The sequence below is a fragment of the Cupressus sempervirens genome, chromosome 10 (genome assembly GCF_028749045.1).
Source record: "Cupressus sempervirens isolate cs-2001-9-10 chromosome 10, ASM2874904v1, whole genome shotgun sequence".
In the NCBI taxonomy this organism is placed as follows: Eukaryota; Viridiplantae; Streptophyta; class Pinopsida; order Cupressales; family Cupressaceae; genus Cupressus; species Cupressus sempervirens.
The window spans coordinates 242769443-242796523 of NC_143127.1; the positions used below are offsets into that span (position 1 = coordinate 242769443).

Sequence of the window (27081 nt, forward strand, 5' to 3'; positions counted from 1 at the left end):
TCTACATATTCTTAATAAAAGCCATATTGAAAGATACAATATGACATCTAGGACTAGTAAGATCCTCAGATACTTACTACAAGCCACACTAGAAGCATACAAATAATGGACTCTACACCTAGTAAGATCATCAAGACTTACTAGGAGACATCTTGACAAAGAGTCAGAATGCTAGCAAGTTGTGCTATGCTAGATGGCTCATGAAGAAGTTAGGTTCTTGAAGACCCAAAAATTGCATACCTAGTTTTTATTTCAACTACATTTTTGTAGCCACTTTAGAGTTCATTCACTTAGCACTTGTATAGGTCAATTTTAGCCCTTCCATCAAGCTTTTCCCTCCCTGGATAATCAAGTCACCATTTCAATAGCTAACTTCTTGTGTTGATTTGACATTAAGTGCAGTTTTTTTAATGTCTCCTATCATTTTTCAGCTTCATGTCGGATATTCATGCACCATGCTATAATCTTGTGATATTATACAATTCAAATGCCATTTTCAAGTGTTTTACCACTTGTCCTATACTAGAATCAATGGAAAAACTCAAAATATTGTAAAATGACTAAGAATATTTTTACCTTTTGAGATTTTAGTACTGAAAAATTTTAGATATTAAATAATTATAAATATTTGTATCTTAAAAATTCTAATAAGATTGAGACACTGAAATAATGTGATTTATAATACATAGTAAATCTTAAACAATACTATAATATTTTAATTATGATAATTTACAACAACAATCAAATGGAATTTAAAATAAAACATTAAAGGCCTGCCATAAATAGAACTACCCTACAACTCTTGATATTATGCTATTGAATGTGAGGTCTACAACTAGCAGTCATTTCAGCATGAGATGCGCGACTCTTGTTTTGGACTCGAGCGATACACCACAGACCATGCTCAAAGTACCGTCTAAAACCTAAATACCCCAACATTGCCTCCTAACAATTTACAATCGAATTTTCGACTTGTTCCATCTTTTTTAATCTTCCACGTCATCAGCCTGTCATTCAATTCCTACGCGGGCTCTACGCGGTGTGAGTAATTCTTATATATAAACTGGGTAACACTATCTCACTCTCTCATTGAATGCTGACAGCCATGGCTTCACATGGCGACTTACACCTGCAACTGGAAATGGGTCACCAAGTCGAACTAAATTCAAGTGATAATAATCATGACAAAATAAGTGAGAGTGGAGCAGCTGTCTTACATGGTTTGACTCATCAGCCTGATGACACGAAAATGACAGTGTCAGTCCATCAAAAGGAGGAGCAAAAAGAAGCGATCAAACAGCAAGGAGGATGGAAAACTATGCCTTATATCATAGGTAATACGATCCATCTTTTGGTGGAGTTTAATAATAAATCTCTTCTCTCAAAACCCATATTATTCTTCGAAATTCCAACTTCTCAATCAGCTTAAAGCCTACGTCCATAGCAGAGATTCTTTTGATTGTTCTTTCTTAGTCCCTTAATCTTCTTCTGCCTGTTGTTTGTACATGATGCATCTTCTTATTTCGTACATAGTATAGTTATCTTATAGATCGACAATCTTAAAATTTAAATCCTACTCTGTCCTGATTTCATTTTCTTGTGTGTAGGAAACGAGGCGTGTGAGAAGTTGGCAACAATAGGCCTTTCTGCAAACATTGTGGTCTATTTAACTTCAAAATTCAACATGCCAAACGTTGAGGCTTCTTTAATTATTAATGTATGGTCGGGAACAACCAACATAACGCCACTGCTTGGTGCCTTCATCTCTAACTTTTACATTGGTCGCTACTGGACCATCGCCTTGGGCTGCATAGCTTCTCTATTTGTAAGGCACCATCACACTCACTTCGTTTTCTGCTATATTTGTTCATAAGTTTTTTGGATACAATTTTTAATGATGTGTGTTGCAGGGAATGATTCTTCTTACATTGACGGCCATTTTTCCTAGCTTGAGACCACCTCCATGTAATAATAGTGGGAATGGGCCTTGCGTGGGTGCTTCGTTAGGCCAAAACATCTTACTTTATTCCTCCTTTGTAATGATGGCCATCGGTGCGGGTGGGATCAGGCCACGCTCCGTAGCCTTCGGAGCAGATCAGTTTGACTACACAAGCGAAAAGGGAAAGAGAAGCATCCAGAGCTTCTTCAACTGGTACTTCTTTTCTTTCACCATAGCAGTCATGATATCAGTCACAATCATTGTGTATATTCAGGATAGTGTGAGTTGGAGTTGGGGACTGGGCATTCCATCTGCTCTCACGTTCCTTTCGGTGACCTGCTTCTTCCTCGGTAAGAGGATTTATATTCTCGTGAGTCCTGAAGGGAGTTCCATGACAAGTTTTGCACAAGTAATAGTCTGTGCAATAAAGAAACGCCATCTGCGATTACCTTTAGAGCAGGCTCGTGCAGAGGATTTCTACGACCCTCCGATGAAAGGGAGCCTCAAATCAAGAATGGCTCTAACCCACCAATTCATGTAAGCGCCTCTTTACTCGATTAAATAATGTCTTCTTTCTAATTTGGAAAAAGGAAGTCGCCTGTCTCATTATTCGTATTCATTGTTAGAATACGTAGTAGCCCCAGCTTTTAAGATAGCGTTTAATGCGCATAGCTGGGCAAATCTCACAAGAATTATACATAATTTATTGACCAAAAAAATCATTTTACAGTGAATAATATCCCAACTTTCTTTTGTACTAAGATGGGAGACCATCTAGAAATATCTAAGGGGAAAGACTGTGCAGAAATATCTAAGGTGAAAGACTGTGCAGAAATATCTAAGATGAAGGTCTAAATACATTGAAGCTGGAGTAGCACTAAGATGAAAGACCATCTAAAAATATCTAGTATTCAACCTATGTGAACATTCTTACATACAATACTAATTATGTTCCATTCATTCTCACCTAAATAGATTCTTATAAAACACTACTCATGAAACATGATTAATTTGTATTAAAAGATGTCTCCTAATTATAAAATAAGTCATCTAAGAAATCTGTATTAATAACATTTTTTTCACTTTATTTTCAATTTTTAAATTTTTTTTTTTTTTTTCCTCACTCCATTATGATCTCTTATTTATAAGAGAATCTTCAACTTTATCATTCACTTGCATATTAATGATCACTTAAATGTATTATAAAATGCCATACATAAAAACAGAATATATGTCAAATAAAAAGTAAATATAAGAATATCTAGAATATCTAGAAGAATAGACAAATTTCAGTACAGTAAATTTAACATGACCATTGTTGAAGAGGGTTCCAGAAGCATCACTAATTCGAAAGCCCAACATTGAGTACCGAGACGTGTAGAATTGAAACCCAATAGTATTGGATTCGGTATCCACTGATTAATTGTTTTGTCAAGCTGATTCTTTTTACTAATATGCAGGTTTCTGAACAAAGCAGCAGTGAAAACAGATGAAGATCTGAAATCAGAGAGATCAGTGGTGGATCCATGGAGACTGTGCAGCCTTCAGCAAGTCGAAGAGCTGAAATCAGTGATAAAGATAGCAACCATTTGGCTATCCGGAATAAACATCTCCGTCTGCTTGTCTCAACTCAACACATTCTCTGTATTGCAGGCAGAAACAATGGACAGGCATCTTGGAAAGAAGTTCAAAGTTCCTGCTGGTTCGTTCGGCATCTTCACATTGCTGGCGCTCACTTTCTTCTTACCATTCTACGACAGAGTGATAGTGCCATTTATCAGGCTTTTGAGAAAGGGTGGAAATGGGATAACTCCGTTGCAGAGAATAAGGTTCGGATATGTGATATGCATTTTGTTCATGGCGTCGGCGGCGGTTATTGAGACAAAGCGGCGCCACGTGGCATTGAGCCACGGTTTAATGGAGAAAGCAGAGGCTGTTGTTCCGATGTCGGCGTTTCTCTTGGTTCCTCAGTATTCCATCGCGGGGTTTGCAGAGGCATTCAGCATAGTGGGTCTCACTGAGCTTTTCTACAGTCAGTTTCCCGAAAACATGAGGAGTGTGGCCAGCGCGCTTTTCTTCCTTAACTCTTGGATCGGCAATTATGTGAGCAGCTTTCTGGTAGGCATAGTGCACAATTACACTGGCGGAAGGCATGGAGAGAGCTGGCTTGCTCAGAACCTGAACAAGGGCAGACTGGATTACTTTTATTGGCTTCTTGCGGGTCTTGCAGTTGTCAATTTGCTCTACTTTCTCATCTGCGCTCGTTGGTACATTTACAAAGCTATCGTTTCTAATCAGACGGAAACAATCGAAACCAGCAAAAAATTGTCGCCGGTGTGATTAGAATCACTCTTGTAGGCGAGACAATAAATGCACGGCTAATAATGACGTGCTACTCACTTTACCTTAGTCGTTAAAGTTGATATACATAATTGGTATTCAATAAACTAGCACGGAGGTTTAAGGGTCACGTCGAGATATACATTCTACTCATATTAACATAAATTTATGATCAATAATACACTTTGAATATTTTCTTATAATATTGTAGTCTAAGGAAAAAGAATTATAAACCTCCACGTCGATATATACATTCTACTCATATCAACATAAATTTATGATCAATAATACACTTTGAATATTTTCTTATAATATTGTAGTCTTAGAAAAAAGAACTCACTATTATATCTTTACACTTCTTTCAATGCATTACAAAAAATCATAGGTACATCCTTATTCACAAGGCATGTTTATGTAATTGCACACCTAAATGTTGCTCATGGGAAACTAAGAAGATTTATAAATTGAAGTCTAAAATAATTTTTTATTGAATTAAATTTTTCATTTCATCTCTTATTTAAATTTAATCTTATTTCTTATTAATAATTATATTATTATTGAATTACAATAAAATGTATTTTGTTTTTCTTTACATAAATTACTATATTAGTAAAAAATTGAAAAAATTTGCTATAAAGAATCGACTTATAAATATGTTTATTATCTTTTATTTACTATACAAACATTTTCTTATTACTATATTAACAAGTTTTAACTAACCCATAAATTTTAGAAAAACAAATAAATAAATACAATCCAAACCTACATATATTTAAAATAAATATAAATAAATAAAAATATTTAAAAAAATTAATTGATAAAATTTAAATGAAAAAATGGTAATCCTACACCAAACTCTAGAAAATAGAAGAAACCATTAAAGGGGAAAACTTGTGAACAAAAGACTCGTCTCGTAGTTGGAAACCCCACTTTCCATTAACATAATTGTAACGGATGAAATAAGTCACTCCTTTAAAGTCCAAACATCACAATAAAAAATTGTAATGCCCAAACCATTGTCACCAACTTTGACTAGTTACTAGCACTTCTGCCTAACATGTTCAAGGGTTAGCCAATTATTAAGACCACATTCTTTTAGTTTAATACAATAATTAATTATTTTAAAGTCTATAATCAAGCCAATATGGACACTAAACCCTAAGAGAATAATCCAAACAATGTGTACTAGTAAAAGAGTTTGTTCAGAGAGAAGATTGTTTCCTCCATTTCCCACTTCGCAAAATGCAATCTCCACAACCTCAAAACCCACACACTAAGGGCAACCAAACCAATATGGGATTCCATTAGTCCCTCACATTGGATTTGGCCCGAAACAACTCACATGGCATGAAATAGAGTCACTATATTTTCCATTATACATTGTGGTTATTTTCACATCTTGTGAATTGGGTAAGGCAATAACAATGTTCTCATTTTCAACTTCCAAGATAGGCATTAAATAGAGGAAAGAAAGTAAGACTCCAGCTAGGTGGATATGCAAAAAATTGCACTTGCTTTCCATGTCTCTTCTCCATGTCATTTCATATCCCCTTTGTTTATCCTTAAAAATAATTATCTAAATCATTTCTAGCAACCTAGTTAACTGTGTTTATAACTACTACTAAATGATTTATGAGAGCCACAAAGTTACTTAGTGTCTTCAACAATGTGTGGCCTTGTTGGAGTAACATTACTAGTTGTTTACACACGAGTTGTTCAAGTGTAAAGTTTCTCTACATGAACAAAGTTCATTGTCTTATTCTACTCTTGGCTTCTCCACAAGGAAGATTAGGCCAAGTTGCTTTGTGGAAGTTCTTAACAACAATAGGATGACCATGGAGTAGGCCTTGGTAGATAACATTGGAAGCCTTATTGCCATGTTTAGACATGATGTTGTCAACATAGAAGCCTCTAATGGCGGCTCTAAGTTGCTCCACCCTAAACTCTATGAAAATGGGCACATATTCCCACTTGTCCTTTTTCCCCATTTCCTTTCCTTACCTCTCCTCATACTATTTCAAATGATTTTTCGCAAATTAAAGAATTTATAAGAGGCATTAAAATATTGTCTCAAAATAATGCCAATGTTTCTAAAAATTTGATAATTTGATCTATGTTGGATCTCATTAGGTTCTGGTTTATGGGTATTGTGATTTTGTCCTAATTTTTTATTCTTGGTACTACTCATTCAACTCAAATAACAAGACCACACTTTCCTAATTAACCTAAGAATTTTGAATGATGGACAACCTTTCACCAACTATCTCACCTTGTTTTGTTTGGTCTTGCCCGTATAAGTAAAAATTCTTTTTGAAACCTCATTTGCATCCACTGAGTTTCTTACCCTTACAAATATTCAACAATTCTCAAGTATTGTCCTTCTCTAGCACAACCATCTCTTTATGCACAACCTTCTTCCAAGACTTCTTGTCTAAAGACTCTTACCCCTCTTCCATTATTCTAGGCTCGTCAATATTAGAAGTTAGAGCAAAAATGAATCAAAAAATTGATGGGCAATAATTTTGCATGTCAGATGCTTGCCTATGCTGAGTAGACCTCTTGACCAATAAAGTATGAGATGCTTCTACTTTTTCATATGAACTCTCATTTGTTTCAACTCCATAAATAAGTGCATGTTGAATATCTTGTTCAATCTTTATTGCACCTTCTTGAGTTTTGGTTCTAAAGCAACAAGACAACCAATGTTAAAGCATTGAAATCATGCCTTAGTTAAAACACATGTACCACAGGTTGCATACACCTTGTTCATTCTCTGATGGAGGAGTTTGTGACTAAGCTTCTTGCAGTGCTTAATTGGTTGTTCAGTCAACATCAACATAAGGCACCGAACATTTTTTATATTTCTAATTTAATTTATATATGGATCATATTGAAGGATATAAGGCAATGGGTGATAAGTTTGAAAGCATCGCTTAAAGAGAGATAACAACAGAAGAAAAGACGAGAACAAAAACACATCAAAAGATTAATACATTGAACTTCCCAAAATTGTTGATGCACATACAACCATATTTTGAAACTTAGAATCATCTATTTACAACAAAAGAAAATACCAGCAACCATTATGAAATAAACATAGAGAATATAAACATTTTGAGTTTAAGTGCACAAAAAGTCGAGATTAATAGTGAAGTGACAAAGTTAGATCACACACCCAGAGCTCTGTAATTTTGGAGTTGCAGTAATGCACTCTGATTTTGAAATGAATATGGGTAACCATTCAATGTAGACATGGCCAATCATTACAATCATGCCATATTCCCTCATTAGAACAATCACTGTACAAAAAGTGGCAATATAAATGTAGTACATGAAATATATAGAAGATCTATAATAGATGGAGCCCATAGAAGAATAAGAAGAAATAAACCATTGGCTTGTGCAATTATTTCTTCCAAACATATCATAAAATTTCAAATAAAAACCCATTTATTATCGCAGTAACTCTTGACAGTTCAATTGGCGAAGAAATCCTCTTAAGAGCTTACAGAATTCCCAGTAAATTTTGATCTAATTCATATATTGGGTGAAGCTAAATATCAGTCCAACGTTATGATTTTGGCTTCAAAAACCACATAATCGAGTTGGTTCTAGCATGATGTTTCGCAGATTTGTAGGCCGTTGACATTGCAGAGTGGTCACAGATTAATTTTATTGAAAGGGACGTTGTTCTGACTGCAAGAGAGGATTGAAGTGTTTTCTACTCAAATCATAATGGAAAATGGAGGCAAGATGCATTTGATTAAGTTGCTTGATTCAATATGGGCAACAATTAATTAAACAACTATCCATAGTCCATACCATAGATCAGCACACTTACTTTATTAATGATGTCAGAAACCAAGAATAAATGATTATATTTACATTTTACTTATAACACAAAAGATTCACCCTATGCACCCCTATGACGATCTTTTCCATTTTCTCCAAACCAATAGAGGTTTCTCTTCTTGTATGACATTTTAGATTTGTAGGTCATTTGACATTGTGAGTGGCATGGCCATTGATTATGATTATATTTTTTTTTCCAGAGCTTGAATTAGTGGGAGCATTGATGGAGGTAAGTTTTTGATCGATAAGAGGATTTTGACATGCTCTACTCAAAACAAAAGATATTCTAGTACTTAGACAAAAACTCATTTAATTGAGTTGTTATATATTTTTTTTTATAGTGGAAATAATGTACAGATTATATGGAATGCAATTTAGTACTTCAGGGAAACTACACTGCTGCTGATCACCATTGAATAATATCAAACAATCAGGTACAAATATAAAATTGCTTCTACAAATTTGTCAGCATTCTTCTTAAAAACTTGTATGAATATTCTTGGTGAATTGGCTGATTGTTGATTACTTCAATTTGCCTCTCTTGGTTGTTTGTAATGTCCCCATTTTAGCAGTTGACCAAGTGTCTGTGCGTTAGCCTTGTTCTACATGGTCCCGAGGGCTAACGAAGGGTTTAATGGGATCTTGGAGTGTTTTGGCCTAGTCATTTCTAGTTTGGGCCAAAACGAAGTTGATTTACTCAGTTTTAGGCATACTTACTATTTTTAGTAAGTTGGCAGGACACAATGCAGGTCAATTTTAGTGATTGGATTCGATACTCCTCGGTGAGAGCTTTCCAATGAGCTATCACTCGCATTATTCGGAGTCCGATTGCTAATACATTTTAATGCCTGAAGTTTTATTAAAGTAACGTCTAATTTAATTGTAAAATATTAAAGTGTTACTTTAATATTTATTTTATGGTGATGTGTACCCAAGGGAGACATAAGGGGTATTTTAATATATGTTTTATATATTACACATCTTTTATCCCACATTGCCCATATGAGTTGAGCGGACCCTTGGAAATAGAATAAAAGGAAGCATTTGTCACTTCATTAGGAGGTTGAATATGAGAAGAAATTGGTGTGTGAGTTGCAGCTCCGTTCTTGGCATTTGAGGACGTCTATCCTCTCTTGTAACATTCTAGACATCATTCCCTTGGGGTTTGGCCTTTTGAATTCTTTGTTATTGACTTCATTATCAGGCAGTTTAGTTGCATTTCTGGCTACAGGCAGATTTGGTATTTTACTCATATCTTCTTCACTACTTGTCTGATGCTTATGCCACTTTGAGGGAATGGTATTAAGAAGGTAGTGGACTGATTGAAGGACAAAGTATTGTAGCAGCAAGTTCGAAAGCATGGACTAGAGTATTATGTCAATACTGCTGAAGTAATTAGTGAGTTGTTAAATCTGCCATGTATTTGGTTTTATGAATTCTAAAAATAACATTTTATTAGTAGCAGTTCATTTCCACTTTGCATATTATTGTAGTTTCTTTCTTGTTTATGTTATATGATACCAATTCCATGCACAAAACACAACAAACAAATAAACGTTTGATTTCTGGAGTTATAAGGGGTTTAAAACATTAAACGGAGAAATAAGAGGTTGCATGCAAACTGTTTGACAAAATTCCTTTCAGCAAATTGGTTTAGTTTTTTGGGACATCCAGGGGTGCCCATTACAGTGGTATCAGAGCTATAAGTCCTACCATCCTGTGGAGGTCTTATAGGGAGTTTGGAACAGCCAGATAGAGGAAAAAAGTGTTTGACGAAATGTCAAAACACTAAAATTAGAAATAAATAAAAAACACAGGCTAAGCATTTATGTTTGAGCATGCGACAGGGGTCTTATAATTTCTGCGATACCAGAGCAAGACAAAATAGGATTTCAGACTTGCAAAGAAAACAGTCTAGTACATCCGTGCAAGTGGACATTGAATCCAACCATACAGAAATAGAGGAGATATTCTTTGATCAGAACAATAATATGGGTGATCAAGATGACAGGAATACAGGATTAGGTGGAGGCGGAAATGCTGGTCCAGATCAGAGGGAGGTACTGTTCAGATAGTTACTAGATACATTAGAGCAGGGGCAGCGTATGCAGCAGGAGCAGAATAGGCGAATGGACATGATGTTGTAGCTCATGGCTAGACAGATGGGTGTCAATATTAATCTAGGTGATGCCAACAACGGAAACAATAACAACGGGGGAAACAATAACCATGGAGGCCAAGGCAACAACAATGGTCTTGAGAATAACATTAATGGTAATAATGGACACGGCAACAATGGGAATGAGGCTGATAACTTTAGACACGTTGCACACCCAGCGCAGACTGCGAGCTCGAGACCTCTTCTCCCCACTTTCCCACCCAGAGATTCGGTTCAACCAGTAAACGAAACGTAGATTACCGAGTTACAGGATTAGTTCAGGAGGGACTGGGAGGCTAGTGGACCGGAGTTTCAGGTAGATATTTCTCTTAGAGATTATATGGACTTGAGGATGAGAAACATGCCTAAAGCAGGAGGGAGGAATCAAAACTTTGAGCTGAGGAAGAAAGTTGGAAAACTTTTTTTTACCTTATTATGATGCTTCAAGGAAGATGACTGCACGAGCTTGGGTGCAGAAGGTAGATACATACTTGCAGCTAAATCCTATGCCTAAGGAGGAGGCTATCAAGTATGCGGCTATGCACTTGGATGGCATTGCACATGAATGGTGGCATCATGGCATGGTGACTTTGAGGCATAATCAGATTACATCCTATGAGGAATTCACCGAAACATTGATTGGGAGATTTGACACTAAGGATCTTGAGTTACATTTCAAGGAGCTAGCGCAGTTAAAACAGTCAGGTTTTGTGGATGCTTACATTGCCGAGTTTCAACGCTTGTTTGTACTTGTTACTGATATCTCTCCTAGGAGATTGGTGGTGTTATTTTTTGATGGTCTTCCTGATCCATTACGAGGTTGGGTGAAGGGACATGATCCACTCACCTTAGCTGAAGCAACTAAAAAGGCACGAGATTTAGCCCCTTCAGTATACAAAGGAAAAAACCATTCAACAGATTCTTCCTACCGCAAGGACAAAGACAAAAAACCATTTCAGAAAGAGTATAGAAAAACCAAAGAAGGATCAAAAGGACTAGACAATGAAACCTTGAATGAACTTCGAAAGAAGAAGTTGTGCTTCCATTGTAGAGATCCTTGGGACTTATCTCATAAATGTTCGCTCAAGGCTAAGGCAAATCAAATGGAGTATTTTTCAGCAGAAGAGTGAGAGTCAGAAGGGGAGGATCAACACTCTGATTCAGATGAGGGTAACACTATAGAGGAGAGCAACATTCCTAAGGATGATAGATCATTGGCACGCTTGACAGGGGCCCAAAAGGAAATCACATTTAAGGTCAGGGGTACTATCCAGGGGCAGAAAGTGATATCTCTTATTGACACTGGGGCTACACATAACTTCATAGATGCACAGTTGGTAGCCAGGAGAGGGTTACAGACAGAGGAGCATGATGGGTTTAGAGTCATGGTGGCTAACGGTGATAAGTTATTATGCACTCGGAAGATATCTAATCTTCGCATCAGGTTTGGAGATGGCTACGAGTTGGAGGATGAGTTCTATGTTGTGGACATGGGAGATTATGATGTCATCCTCGGCATGACATGGATGGCTTCACTAGTTGAGTTCACACTCAATCTAGCAAAATTGGAGATGAGATTCCAGCATGAGGGTAGAACTGTGGTACTTAGAGGACTTTCAGATGGAGGTTGCAGAGTAGTGTCCTTGAGGAGAATGCAGAGACTTTTTTGTCATGATGACATAGAGTGGGCGGCAGAATGCTACATTATGCCAACTTCACCAGAGCCGCAAGAAAAGAGTCATCCACCAGATATCCAGAAGATACTTGATAGACACGCTAAATTATTTAGTGATATTCCTCATGGGGTTCCTCCTGACAGAGGGATGGAACATGTTATTGAGCTCGAGGAGGGAGCCAAACTAGTCATGATTACTCCCTATCGTCATCCTAAGAAACACAAGGATGAGATAGAGAAGACGATTAAGGATTTGTTGGAGATGGGGCATATCAGGCCCAGTAAGAGCCCCTTTACTTCAGCAGTAGTATTGGTAAAGAAGAAGGATGGGACGATGCGCATGTGCATCGATTACAGGGCACTGAATAAGAAAACAATTAAAAACAGGTATCCCATTCCTAGGATTGATGAGCTAATTGATGAGTTGCATGGGGCATGCTTCTTCACCAAAATTGATTTGCGATCCGGATACCATCAGATTAGGATGAGAGCAAAGGACATTGAGAAAACAGCCTTCCGATGTCACTATGGCCACTTTGAGTTCATGGTTATGCCATTTGGTCTAACCAATGCACTTGCTACATTTCAAAGTTGTATGAACTAGGTATTCAAGAAGCAGCTGAGGAGATTTGTCTTGATCTTCTTTGATGACATCTTGGTCTTCAGTAAGACCTGGGAGGAGCACTTACATCATCTGGAGGAGGTTTTATCTATTCTGGAGAGAGAGTCATTGTATGCCAAGGAATCTAAATGTGATTTTGGCATGACTGAGCTCCTTTACCTTGGGCATATCATTAGTGCAGATGGTGTTCGGGTTGATCCCGAAAAGATTAGAGCTATTGTAGAGTGGCCTACTCCCACAAACCTTACACAGCTTAAGGGATTCTTTGGTTTATGTGGTTTTTATAGGAGGTTTGTTAAGGGATTCTCATAGATTGCTACACCCTTGACAGATCTTACCAAGAAGGGAGCCTTCGTGTGGACAGGGGCAGCACAGAGGTGTTTTTAGCATTTCAAGTAGGTAATGTCTTCATGTCCAGTTCTAGCTCTACCGGATTTCACAAAGCCTTTTGAGCTTCATTGTGATGCATCAGGTGATGGGATTGGAGCAGTATTGATGCAGGAGAAGCATCCCATTAGATTCGAGAGTAGGAAGCTCCGGGGAGTTGAGGAAAGTTATTCTATCTATGACCGGGAGATGCTGGCCATAATGCATGCATTGGCCAAATTTTGATCATATTTGGTAGGCGGATGTTTTGTGATCAAGACTGATCACAACAGTATTAAATACTTCATGAGCCAGCGTGATCTTAATGACCGGCAACAAAAATGGGTGACTAAATTGCAGGCTTATGACTTTGACATAGAGTTTGTCAAAGGTAAGAAAAATGTGGTGGCTGATGCCTTATCTCGGAGACCTCACTTATGTGCTCTGGGAGAGATTTCGGGAGATTGGAGAGATCAGATTATAGTAGAGTATGTCGGAGATGCTTGGGCTTCTGGATTGATTTCAGGTACCATACAAGATGATCGCTATGAGGTGATAGATGGATTGATCAAAGTTCAGGACAAGGTTTATTTGATTCCATCATCACATTTGAGAGAGGCGATACTGAAGGCATTTCATGATGCACCCACAGTTGGACATCCGGGGGTCTTCAAGACCTACAAGCAGATCCGAGAGCGATTTTCATGGAAAGGGCTCAAGGATGATGTTCAGAGGTATGTCAGGGAGTGTGTGGTTTGTCAACAGAATAAGGGAGAGCACACATTTCTTGCAGGTTTATTACAGCCCTTGCCCATTCCTGATAGGAAATGGGAAAGTATTTCGATGGACTTCATCACTGGTTTACCATGAGTGCAGGGAAGGGATTGCATCTATGTGGTGGTGGACCGCTTGATGAAGTTTGCTCACTTCTTTGCTATTCCATCCACTTACACAGCAGCACAGGTGGCAGATCTTTTCTTTAGAGAGATATTCAGGTTACATGGGCTACCCAGATTCATTGTTAGCGACCAGGATAGTAAGTTTATGAGTGTTTTTTGGCAAGAGTTGTTTAGGTTGTGTGGTACAGATCTTACACCTAGCACTAGTTATCATCCACAAACAGATGGGCAAACGGAGATTGTGAATAAATGGGCGGAAGGATATTTGAGGAACTATGTAACTACATAACAAAAGGCTTGGATTAGATGGTTGCATATGGGAGAGTATTGTTATAACACCACTTATCATATGTCCATCAAGATGACTCCTTTTATGGCACTCTATGGTTATGAAGCACCTAGCTTCATGGATTTAGTTTTGGGGGACAGTAGAGTGCCCAAAGCCAAAAACTTATTGCAGGATAGTCAGGACATCCTGAAAGTGCTCAAAGAGAATATACAACATGCTCAGAATCAACAGAAATTGTATGCTGATCAGCACCGAATAGAGCATAGCTTGGAGGTAGGGGATATGGTTTACTTGAGGCTACAACCATATAGACAGTCATCGCTCAAGAAGAGCAGAGCTGAAAAGTTGAAACCTAGATTTTATGGTCCCTACAGGGTGATTCGCAAAGTGGGCAAAGTCGCCTATGAGCTTGAGCTTCCAGAGGGAAATCGAGTGCACAATGTGTTTCATGTGTCTAGGCTTAAGAAAGCCATTGGTTAGAGTGTAGTGCCTTCTGCAGATTTACCCCCTTTGGATGAGGAGGGGAAGCTTGTGTTAGTACCCAAGGCTATTCTGGACACCAGAGAGAGGAAGCTTAGAAACATGATAGTGAAGGAGTATTTGGTCAGATGGAAAGACCTGCCGGAGGAAGATTCTACATGGGAGAGTGAGTAGGTTATTTAGCAGGCTGGACTGAGATTGCTTGAGGACAAGCAATTTCAAGGGGGGCGGACTGTAATGTCCCCATTTTAGCAGTTGACCAAGTGTGTGTGTGTTAGCCTTGTTCTACATGGTCTCGAGGGCTAACGAAGGGTTTAATGGGATCCTAGAGTGTTTTGGCCTAGTCATTTCCAGTTTGGGCCAAAACGAAGTTGATTTACTCAGTTTCAGACATACTTACTATTTTTAGTAAGTTAGCAGGACACCGTGCAGGTCAATTTTGGTGATTGGATTTGATACTCCTCGGTGAGAGCTTTTCGATGAGCTATCACTCGCATTATTCGGAGTCCAATTGCTAATACATTTTAATGCCTGAAGTTTTATTAAAGTAACGTCTAATTTAATTGTAAAATATTAAAGTGTTACTTTAATATTTATTTTATGGTGATGTGTACCCAAGGGAGACATAAGGGGTATTTTAATATATGTTTTATATATTACACATCTTTTATCCCACATTGCCCATATGAGTTGAGCGGACCCTTGGAAATAGAATAAAAGGAAGCATTTGTCGCTTCATTAGGAGGTTGAATATGAGAAGAAATTGGTGTGTGAGTTGTAGCTCCATTCTTGGCATTTGAGGACGTCTATCCTCTCTTGTAACATTCTAGACGTCATTCCCTTGGGGTTTGGCCTTTGGAATTCTTTGTTATTGACTTCATTATCAGGCAGTTTAGTTGCATTTCCGACTACAGGCAGATTTGGTATTTTACTCATATCTTCTTCACTACTTGTCCGACGCTTATGCTACTTTGAGGGAATGGTATTACGAAGGTAGTGGACTGATTGAAGGACAAAGTATTGTAGCAGCAAGTTCGAAAGCATGGGCTGCAGTATTATGTCAATACTGCTGAAGTAATTAGTGAGTTGTTAAATCTGCCATGTATTTGGTTTTATGAATTCTGAAAATAACATTTTATTAGCAGCAGTTCATTTCCACTTTGCATATTATTGTAGTTTCTTTCTTGTTTATGTTATATGATACCAATTCCATGCACAAAACACAACAAACAAATAAACGTTTGATTTTTGGAGTTATAAGGGGTTTAAAACATTAAACGGAGAAATAAGAGGTTGCATGCAAACTATTTGACAAAATTCCTTTCAGCAAATTGGTTTAGTTTTTTGGGACATCCAGGGGTGCCCATTACATTGTTAGCAGCAAAAGTTGTAAGAACTGAAGTAAGACTCTATTAGTTGTCATAAGAATACAAGCGAGACCAATTATTTCGTACACTATATTAAGCTTCAAATTCTTCAACAACAGAAAATGATATCATATATTCAAAGAAACTATTTCCTACACTATATTAATGTTTGGCAGTATTTGCATACTACCCTGTGACTACTTACCTTAATCATCTTAATGGTTTTTTTGTACAGTTGTTGCTTATTGTGTTTCCAAAATTTGTCAAAATCATAGGTCTGTTAGTTTATGTAGTCTTATGTGTGAATGTTGATAGCATTATGTATTGTGATATTGCTATCAGGATTTAACTGTGTAGTTCTTGAGTCAAACTCTTTGACCCATATTTCATGAGTAGTGATTCAACACAAATCTATCTCTCATAAGAATAAATGGAACACTTAACACTCATTGGATCTAGGTGTTGCTCACAGAGGTGAAGTACTGGGACTTTCCAACAGGTCACCCATCCCAGTACTACTCCAGCTTGAGCACACTTAACTACAGAGTTTCCTCCATGGTTAAACCCACTCTGCTTGCAGCCCCATTTGCAAAACCTTCACCAAGTGTTGTGCCTTATGAACCATTTATCAACAACACTTGGTGAAGATTTTGCAAATGGGGCTGCAAGCAGAGTGGGTTTAACCATGGAGGAAACTCCGTAGTTAAGTGTTCTCAAGCTGGAGTAGTACTGAGATAGGTGACCTCTCTGGCTTCACCTCTGTGAGCATCACCTAGATCTAATGAGTGCTAAATGTTCCATTTAATCTCATGAGAGATAGATTCATGTTGAATCAGTACTCATGAAATATGGATCAAAGAATTTTACTCAAAAACTACACAGTAATCCTGATAGTAATATCACAATTTGACTTGCTGTAGAAATTATCTCCTAATTATCAACATTAAGTATATTCACGTTGTTAAAATTGAGGTAATGGCATGTCCCCTGTCTGCCATTGGGATAACTGGATCAAAATGTTAAAGTTTTGGAAATTGACAATTGCTACTGGAAAAGAAATATCATACTAACGCCCTGAACGACCATAGTAAACCAAAGGAACTGAAAAATAGGCCTAGTTAGAAGTTGGCACTATATGTTTAATACCGAAAAAGATTGTTGTTGCAGACGGAAAATAACAATTCCTATTTATAGGAACCCTGATGATTCTGATGGTCATTCTCATGAACTGACCTGAAATAACAATTTTAAACACATAAAATTTGGGGTTTTTGCACAGAGAGGGCATCTTTACATACACTGATTAAGAACAGCCTTCCAGATGGGCTAGAAGTTTAGAACAAATAGGTAAAAGATTTCAGCACTATATATACAATAACCTCCTTCGAAGATTCCGAGAGATGGGTGGGATTTATGATCTTAAATTAGGTATTTTTTCTATATGGACGGGACAGGAAGAAGACATTTCATGGTGGAGAATCCCCACTTGAACCACCGGTTTTTTTCCCGACCTGAACAGGAGACTTCCCGATGGAGGATCCCATAGAATCATAAGCAGTAAAGACAGTTGTTTATGATAAACAACGCAACCTCAGATGGCAACATTTCATTTTATTTTAAAAATATTTGTTAACTGGTTAACCAAGTGGTTTGTATGGCACCACATGTCGTAGAATGCATTCAAATGGTTAGCATTGTGTCGGATAAGGTTGACAACTTAGGCGTGAGGACGCTCTGCATAAATTCGCTACTGCCCTTTGTTTTCTTCCTCATGGATCATACGCCTCTTCCTTTAAGTAGGATGTTGGCATGTAAAGAAATACTATATAAAAATATGGCATTCGCTCTGATTTCTCGGTCACAAAATCTGGCGAATCTAGCGATTGTATAATTAATATTATTATGTACGACAAGCCTAATATCATGACATTTATAGTCTATTATAAACTATTATCATCTCGAACTGTTGCCTCTCCTTGGAAGGAAGCATCGACAAAAGAATCACGAGGTTCATTTTGAAACGGAATCCTCATTTGACTAGTGCGGCATACTATCCGAGGTTTACATAACATAAAAGGTTTTCAAGGAAATCACTCATTAATGGGATTTTTTAAGTGGTTAATACAAATAGATCGCTTATAAGGATTTAGTAGGTCCCCTCTTGTATAGTACTGTTGATGAGGGATAAAAAATGGGTTTGATTATTAAAAGGATATGTGATTTACAATTTGGATTAGAAGAAACACAAAAGATTTATTTGAATCCCTAAGTAAGTTATGGATTCCCTTATAGTAAGAATACTTCTGAAAAAGAGGAAAAGATTTGGAAATCTTGTCAAAATTTTACATCAATTAATTTAGTGAAGGAAGAAAAGGAAGAAGACCCAAGCTTAATGGAAAGAGAGTTTCCATTCTAAGGATAAAGTTGATGTAGTATAAAGATGTGAAGAAACCTTGAGAGAAGGTGAACAGCTTAATACTACTAGAGATAAACTAGGCTTCCAACAAAAAAGAAATCAACTATGGAGGTATAGAAGGTAAGGCCTAAGGCACCTCTAGGATAAATGACACACCATGTCCAATCTCTGGTAGATGTCTTAAATTTTAGCACCTCTGCATCACAATAATACACATAGGTAGCAACAAAAATCTTAAAATAAATTTGAAATTTACCAATCAAAGAAAGAGGCTTGGAGAGCCAATAATCCAACTTTTTTGAAATATTGGCAAGCACAACATTCTGAAGATCCACATCCAAGGCTTGGAAGGCAAAGGGGATGCCCAAGAAATGGAAAATCTCTCCCTGTTGAATCTGTGTCCAATTATATTGAGCAAGCCAAGGTGGAGCAATATGGAAGGACTACCTAGAGCATAAAGTTTTGTATCATTGAATGGACGACCCTGAAGCTAAGCAAAAAGTGTAGAGGCATTGTAAGGCATTAGAAATTTTTTTCCTCATCCTAAATGAGAGTGAGAAATGAGTCATTGATAAAGTGCCCATTGATAATTTGAGTAGGTGACTTAGGAAGGGAAATGCCTCTAACACGGGTAGATGAGATGGCATTGGAGAGAAGATACCCAAACCCTTTAGCAACAAGAAAAATACAATAGCAGAGCAAGAGGATATCTTTGGCGGATGGACCTAAAAAGAAAAAAGGCCTCAAATTGTGCATCATTGATGCTTATGCATGCAAATGTGACCCTTAAAAACATTTTGATTGACTCAAGAAACACCAAACCAAATCGAATGGCTTGAAGCATAGAACAAATGAAAGGTCATTCAATGCGATCATAAACCTTAGTAAAATCAATTTTGAGAAAAAGGGTTTTCTTCTTAGACCTACGAGCCCATCCATACCTTCCTAAATAACAATGATATTGTCAAGGATATATTTAGATATGATGAAACCAACATGCTTTAGGTACATAATCAAACACAAATGATAGAAAATTTTGAGAGTTAGGGCCTTAGCTATGACTTTGTAGGAGACATTCAATAAGGTGATAGGTCTTGAGTTGCAAATGTCTTTAGAATCTCTGGCTTTAGGTATGAATTTAATATTTCCTTTGCTAATAATGTTGCCTAGGGATTTAGAGTAGAAAGCTTCAAGGTAGACCTTAGGCAGATTAAGCCCAAAGGAATCCCACAAATATTTGTAAAATTCACATGGGAAGATATCACACCCAGGATCCTTTTCATCTTCATTGAGGTTTTTGAGGTAATAAGAATTTTCTCACAGAAAGCATAGTGCTCAATAGCAAACCAATTTGGAGTAATAGAAGTACATTCCTTCAAAGCTTGGTCCCTATCAGTTGAATTTTCCTACACTATAAACACCTTCTCATAGATTTGGATAAAATATTGAAGAATTTCATGAAGCTTAGAGAGAATCTATTGGCCTTTCCTAATTATTTTGATCCCCATAGAGGTATGACGAGTTCTAAGACCCTAGAAAAATTCCTTTGAAGCTTGGTCTCCAACTTCAAGCTAGTGGAGATGAGCCTCAATTTGAGCACCCCTAAAGGCATAATTTCTAGCAACTTGTTTCTAGTGGTGGAGATTTTTGAGATCAAGTTACAAGTATGAATCAAATAAATTTATGGCCAAGCCTTCAGAAGCCACATACAGGTCCTTGGTAGTAGCGTCACAAGACCACTTACAATATAAATAAAGTTTCCTACCATAGATGTAGAGAAATATCACTATATGAGAGATTGACCATTCCATCATTGAATCCATCCAATGTGGGTCTGAGGCCGAGGTTCCAAATTATAGACACACAAAATATGAGCCATAGTATGGTCATGACTTAGGAGTGACATGTTGATCAGAAATTAAATCTTAGAAGGATATCACTAAGATGTTTCCAAAATAATAGTAAATAAGATGGGATAGTTCCGTAGAGGAATGATAGATAATTCCATTTCTTTAGAAAAAGAGAAAATAAAATTGTTCAACTATCATCTAACAAGCAAGCCTTTTAAAGATCTCATTCTAGAACCAACTCTAGAATTAGACCAAGTATGCAAAACTCCACCACTATAGCAGCAATGAGCATTGGGATCAATGAGGCTCAATTTATTGCACATGTAGTACTAGGCTTCCCATTCTTGACTTGTCTAGTGGAAAAGCGAAATCCCATCTTTATCAAAAGCCAACTGTACCATATTGAAATTCACTCATAGATCAAAGTGGAAGGTGGTAGAAAATTTGTTATCCAACACCACGGCTGTAATCTTCAATAGCATCATTGGGAGCATAAACATTAACTATACCAAAGGAATGATTATTGACCGACATCAAAATCCATACTATCTATTGCATGCGGTCAAAACCATGAGAAATAATTGAAGAAATTAAAAAAAGAGAAGAGTAATGTAACAACACCGCCTCAACCAGCTTCATGTTGGGAAGGAAAAATAGCATTGTTTGGCCAAATAACACATCAACAAGAAGAGAGCAAAAACCCTTAAATTTTCACTTCCTAGAGAAACAAAATATCTAGGAAGCTAAGCCGGCGGCTGGTGTCATGCACATAATTTTTGCAATGAAGGTGTGGAAGACCTTGCACATTCCATGAGAGAAAATTCATGATAAAAGAAAATGCATGAAATCCTCATCCCCAAGAGAGGAGAAATTGCTCTGGAAGAAGGGTCTCGTTGCCAAGCTAGGAGAAGAAACTTTGTTGGAGAAGAATATCTACTAGAGATGATTCTCTGCTTCTTAGAGCTACCATCTAGATCTTGTCCATAACCATCTAGCCTGCAAGACTATCGCAAAGGATAGGAAATAATCATATAAGCCACCTGGATACTGTAGATCCAAGAGGGTCAAGAAACACCCACAAACACCACCATCACTTGTTCAACAAGATTTAAAATAGGTGGTGGCAAAAGAGGCACCAACGATGCGACTGACATAGTACTAGAAAAATATCCAATGAGGGCTAGATAGAAGAAGATGTCAGTTATTTTGAAGGAGATGGGATTTTAACCTTGTGTAGCATTGTTGTCCATTCATCTTGTTTTCCATTCTTCACAAGTTTAGCCTACATCTCCTTGGTTGTAGATAGCTTGTGAGGCATGACCAATAGGAAGTCCTTGATCTTATGCCTGGTAGATTGACATTGATAGAAAGTATTTGGCAAGTTCAAGTAAAGAACCTTTTGAGTGACGTTATGAGTCCTAACCTGAATGCAAATGGTTTCCTTGAGATCACAGAAAAGGTCAACTTCAACACAAACCCTCCTTCAAAGGTGAGCATTAAAAAACTTCTCTGATTCCATGCACACCACCTTGCTAAGGGTTTGTACATAATGACATAAGTAAAAGACCAACAAGGCATAGGGAGACCTAGAAGCATGACCCACATAGGGACCTTCAATTTCTTGTCATTTGAGACATAGAAGTCTTTGAACCAATGATTAAAAATAAGTTGTGAAAACCTAACTGTTTAGAGCTCATGGTTACAAACTGCATCAGCCTTAGAAGGGTTTGCAAATCGAAATAAAAAATCCCTTACTGAGGCTTTGAATGCCTTCAAGTTGGACCCCATGAGGAGTTCAGGCCTTGGTTACCCATTCTTTAGACATGCTTTAAGGAGGAGTTCTACCCATAAAATACCCAATCAAAGTATGTTTTTCTAACCAATCAAACACATTATCAAAATCCTGAATGTTAAGAACAATATCACGAGGGGTCTTACCCATGAAACACTTTTAAGAAAAACTTGTGAGGAGTTTTTTTGGAGGAGGTGCCTTAAGCATCTATTGCAACAACTCCAGCACTAACATCAACTGCTAGGATAAAGTTTAACAGAGGCATATTTAAAACTACTAATGGTCCCACAATAAATTCAATACGACAGGTGCAAAACACATAGATGGTCTCAAAAGGAAAGTCATTTTTGGGTTTTTGATACATATAGCTATTTTATATTTCAATGAAAGTGAATGATAAAAATCATCAAAACAATATGCCTATTAAATCAATTTGGTGGGATAACTTCTACATGCTTTTTTATGGACATTGATAAATTGATCTAATAATTTCAAAAATATAAAATTAAAAGTTATAATCTTCAATGGAAGAAAGTAAATATTTCTCACTTATTGAAATAATTTTTATTAAACTTTTTGAATTATTGATTTAGTTTTTGTGAATATTCTTAAGAAAATGAATCAGAATTGCTTCCAAAAGTATGATGTATTCATTGAATTTAATCCTACAAGTGTATATCATACTTTTCAATAGGATTATACTTGTATGGCTCATGTATCATAGTTCCAAATTGATCACATGATCAATTAACTAATTCATCTATTCAAGACAAGAAAATCAACCGTTTGGGACCATAATTAGAACTCTTTTAATTTGTCTTAATTTTTTGTAATCCATTAATGATTGTATGTGAAAAAACCCTAATTATCCTAACTTTTATGGAAATTTTTTTGTTTAGGACTATGTTCCTACCCTTGATCCTCCTATGTTTAGTCCATATGCTTAATTATTAAACAAGCCTATCTACCATTTTTAACAAAAGACATAGACTCTAGCTCCACCAGAACTCTTGTTATTATAAAAAGAAAACACTGTTATTTCAAATATAAAATATATTCAAAATTGACATAAGAACAATTTTGTTTTGAAAAAGTAATCATTTTTGCCTTATATATATTCGTAACTGGAAAAATTATTAATTTAAAAATGTTGATATTTTAACTCTTCAAAAAATGAATATTGTTCAAATTCTCATCCAAATCAGAAGAAAATTAGAAATAAACCGATAACCGCTGCTAGCTAAAATGACAATCGATAGCGAGTGAAACTAACGTGGGAGTCACATATACATGTTATCACAGTAGCAGTAAAAATAGAATAGTACTTTTCCACATTCGAGCAACACTTTTTTATTATATAATATTTTATATAAAAAATACATTTATTTCACTCAATGAATAGATTTATAATTTTTATATAACAATGATAAATTCTCATGTATCTGGACATAGATCACCAATGCTTTATCAACAATACGACCCTATCCGACAATCGAAACCACTCCATGGTGTGATTCAACGCATCCTCAGATGGTACCATTCAATAATAAAAAATATTATTCTTAACTGGTTAGCAAGTGGTTTATATGGCACCACATATGAGCCGTAGAAAGGGTAGTGCTGAAAATAGCATCTCTACTGCAAGCCACAATTTTCCACCATCCAAATGCCTCAATTTGAGCTCTCAAATGTCTCTTTTCCATCTCAACTTCCCCCAGATACAATCGCATGGCAGCCTCACTCCTCATCGCGCTCTGCAGAGTGACTCCCATATTCCCCGCGTACAAACCAGGCAGAATGCACTCGAATCCTGCAACTCCTTTCTCTCTTGTCAATACATGAAATCTTGACCCAAATCCAGACCCTCCCATTGCAGGCCCTCCCATAAATGCAGGAAAACCTAAATTCCTTAACATTGGGTCAACAATATCCAGGGAACTAACTTCATAAGGAAGCGTCTTGTTTAAAACAATCCCTTTGCACGTGGAAGAGTTGCCTGGGCACTTCAATACGAGGACGATAGCTTCTGAAAGGAAAGGATGGCGTTTCAATTCATCGGTGGCCACCAGAACGCATCCCTCTTCTATATTATCTATCTCATGACCCCACTCTCTACTATCAAAATTCCTGGCCCTCGGCTTGTTACCAGAAACCACACTTGAATTTGCACTAATCAAGCGAGCTCTGAATGTACGCCAATCATCCTCATGCTGCTGCTCTTCTACCAATGGTACCCGCGAATAATTAATACCCTCCATTTTGCCAATACTCGAGATATTTCTTGGAGAGAAATTCTGAGAGTCGACATCACGTTTGGGTGCTGAATGCTGCATGCACATTCTTACGCCCACACGCTCTTTCCTCCTCCCTATCCACACGTTATCTGCACATCAGTGATGAATATTATGCTCCAATTCTTTTAACAGTTTTGACACTTTGTCTAAATTATCTGGAATAATATGAAGAATTGGATTACTTACTTGTTGCACGGTCGCTCACTTTGTTAATTGCTGGACCTCCCCTGCCATGATGGTTGCTTGTGCTAAACGTTATTACCTTCTTAATACTTCCCATAATCGGTGCCTGCACTCAGAGAAATAGGCGATTCAAGCGCTTTGAACGAGGATTATGACTTATTGGCGAGTTGGTTCAGTTACGTTGGATATTTATGATAACAAGAACAACGCGTTGCGAATAGAGTGCAGTGAGAACACAGATTTGACCAAACCGCGTGCAGCATACGGTGCTTTGAATCAGAGTTGGCATTTTCTCAATAGACGATTGAAAATGCCAGGAATAGAAACAAACGACTTAAATCAAAATAATTTAATCTCCTGTTTTACTTGCGGAGCCGGATGATGCTCTGAAAAGTCGAGACCGAGCAATAATATTTTATGCTTTTCTTTAATTGAATAATGGAAAACATTGGATATTTTTGTTTTTTTTGAAAATATTGGTTTAAGGACGGTCGACCTTTTCAATCTTGAAGAAAGGTTCAATTAAATATAAATATACAAATTATTTTATAAATTTCAGTTTTTATTGGTCATGTAAAATGGTTGTATACTAGTATGTTGAAGGGTCACGTCTTGTCGATGACAATGTTTATGATAAAAATCTGAAATAATTACGAAAGATGTGGTCAAAGTTGGGTTTTGAACAATTATTGATTGAGTCAATGTCTTTGACTCTTCTTAAAATAAAAAAATTCATCGAATCTAAGATGCTACAACAAATAACTACAAATTAAAATTTAGATTATTTAATATGCATATTTTATTTACTCTCTATAATAATATTTATGAACATTATAATAATTTTTAAAAAGGTTCAGGTTTGTTTATAATTAGAATCGCATTTGTAAATTTATATATCAAAGAAAATATTCTATATTTTAATCGATTTTATTGAATCTTATTTTTTCATTGGTAACTTTATTATTATTTAGATAATGTCGTTGTCTTCTAAAGGACATTTAAATTATTGAGATACAAATAGTAAATCTATCTTGTGGATGTTGATGGTATTGTACCTATGTTATAATTTCTTTGAACTATCATGGATAACATAAAAGTTTTGATAATATAATTATTATTTGAATTAATTAATTGAACTAAGAGTGGTGATTCTTGGTAAAGAGACCACCAATATAGGGGCCATCCAAGATAACTTTGGACTCCTAGAACTTCTAATAAGTATGTTAAAATTTGTCAAAATTTTCAATGAAGCTCCATAGGTGAGTGAAGAGCTTAAAGCTAACCTTTTGACTTTTACCCATTTATGAAGCTCTTTATAGAACTCATAGATTATGAAATTGGAGACTCGTATTTGAATCTAGGTCATATGAATTATCATGGAGAAGCATCCTACTCTCAAAAAATGAGTGGAAGAAACAAAAATATTTCTTTAAACATCTCACCCACTACTTTAGTCCTTTTGTCTGGGTTCCAATAAAAATCTAAAGATTCTTATTCAATTATCTCATGTGTACTACTTAGTTCTTCACATCCACAAAAAAAAAACACCTGGATGCTCAAAATATATGCTATAGGAAACACTCATTATTATCTAATCCAATAACATGAACAGAGAGTATTTTCATAGACATGGACTAAATCTCCTTGAATTGAAAATGGGGCACCTTACCAGGACCAAAGGTAAAAGAAAGAGGGGGTTGAACATGAGGGAACATTAATTTATATGAATGCTGAGAAATTGTATGACTTTTCAAGAGATGTTTGCAAACCCATTTGCAAGGTCACATACTCTCTTTGCTCTCATCCTCCACAAGTACAATATTCATTAGTTTATCTTCATATTCTAATTTAATTTTATACATTGCTTTGGAATCCAAGGCCTTGAATTATTCAATATGTATATATAAAATCTACAATCACAATTCTATCATTGTAGCATAATTGTTGTGTATTTTATGTGCAATTGACTAAACCACCTAACTAAATCTTTCATCATTGCCGGTGTCCTAGTCTATGGTTCACTTTTTTGTTTTCCTTAATTTGAATGCATATTGTATTCTAGTTGAGACATCAAATTTTCCTAGTTTTCATGTAGTTTTACTTCACTAGCACCCTAAAGTTGTGTTGGAATCATGTGTGTTGTTGTCACTTATTGAAAAATCACAAGACTTATTCATTATGTCAAAGTCATTTTAGATTGCCACTGATTTCCACGATTATTTGAGTGTGTAATGCTTTTGAAGAATTAAAGTCTCATAATATTTTGGGAATCATAACTATCAAAGAGAACAACCTCTTCTCAGTGCAAATGAATATGCCATTTAAGTAGATGACAAATTGACACGTCAAAGGGGAGCTAGATATATTTTTTCTCATGGATAAGGATACTAATGTTATGAGTGTACCTTAGTTTTTGATTCATTTGAAGAATCAATGGGACTTGACAATATTTTTTAATTAGCTTTTATTTTGATAAATAATTTTAAAAGAATAGATTTGTGAGTGTTTCTAGGCCTTCTTTGGTCTGTACTCTCTAGGTGGCCTCCTAGCTTCATAACC

At 36.5% G+C, this 27081-nt stretch overlaps 2 protein-coding genes across 2 annotated transcripts; one reads left to right on the forward strand and one right to left on the reverse strand.

The window, feature by feature from the left end:
• The first annotated feature begins 1093 nt into the window (after nucleotides 1-1093).
• On the forward strand, nucleotides 1094-4478 carry LOC149533533 (protein NRT1/ PTR FAMILY 2.9-like). Its single transcript, XM_089804341.1, has 4 exons — nucleotides 1094-1334; nucleotides 1608-1825; nucleotides 1911-2476; nucleotides 3400-4478. The coding sequence occupies exons 1-4, from the start codon at nucleotides 1094-1096 to the stop codon at nucleotides 4277-4279; spliced, it is 1905 nt and encodes a 634-aa protein (XP_089660467.1). The 3' UTR covers nucleotides 4280-4478.
• A 19129-nt stretch (nucleotides 4479-23607) lies between these two features.
• On the reverse strand, nucleotides 23608-24619 carry LOC149533534 (uncharacterized). Its single transcript, XM_089805883.1, has 2 exons — nucleotides 24526-24619; nucleotides 23608-24428 (listed from the first exon to the last, which is right to left on the reverse strand). Exons 1-2 carry the CDS (start codon nucleotides 24617-24619, stop codon nucleotides 23608-23610), a joined length of 915 nt encoding a protein of 304 aa, XP_089662009.1.
• Nucleotides 24620-27081: the final 2462 nt, after the last annotated feature.

Excerpts from the sequence above, each read along its gene's own strand:
- LOC149533534 (XM_089805883.1), bottom strand. The coding sequence starts at position 24,619 with ATGGGAAGTATTAAGAAGGTAATAACGTTTAGCACAAGCAACCATCAT. Across the intron at positions 24,429-24,525 it reads AGTGAGCGACCGTGCAACAA|ATAACGTGTGGATAGGGAGG; the intron begins GTAAGTAATCCA and ends ACTGATGTGCAG.
- LOC149533533 (XM_089804341.1), top strand. The coding sequence starts at position 1,094 with ATGCTGACAGCCATGGCTTCACATGGCGACTTACACCTGCAACTGGAA. Across the intron at positions 1,335-1,607 it reads AACTATGCCTTATATCATAG|GAAACGAGGCGTGTGAGAAG; the intron begins GTAATACGATCC and ends TCTTGTGTGTAG. Across the intron at positions 2,477-3,399 it reads GCTCTAACCCACCAATTCAT|GTTTCTGAACAAAGCAGCAG; the intron begins GTAAGCGCCTCT and ends ACTAATATGCAG.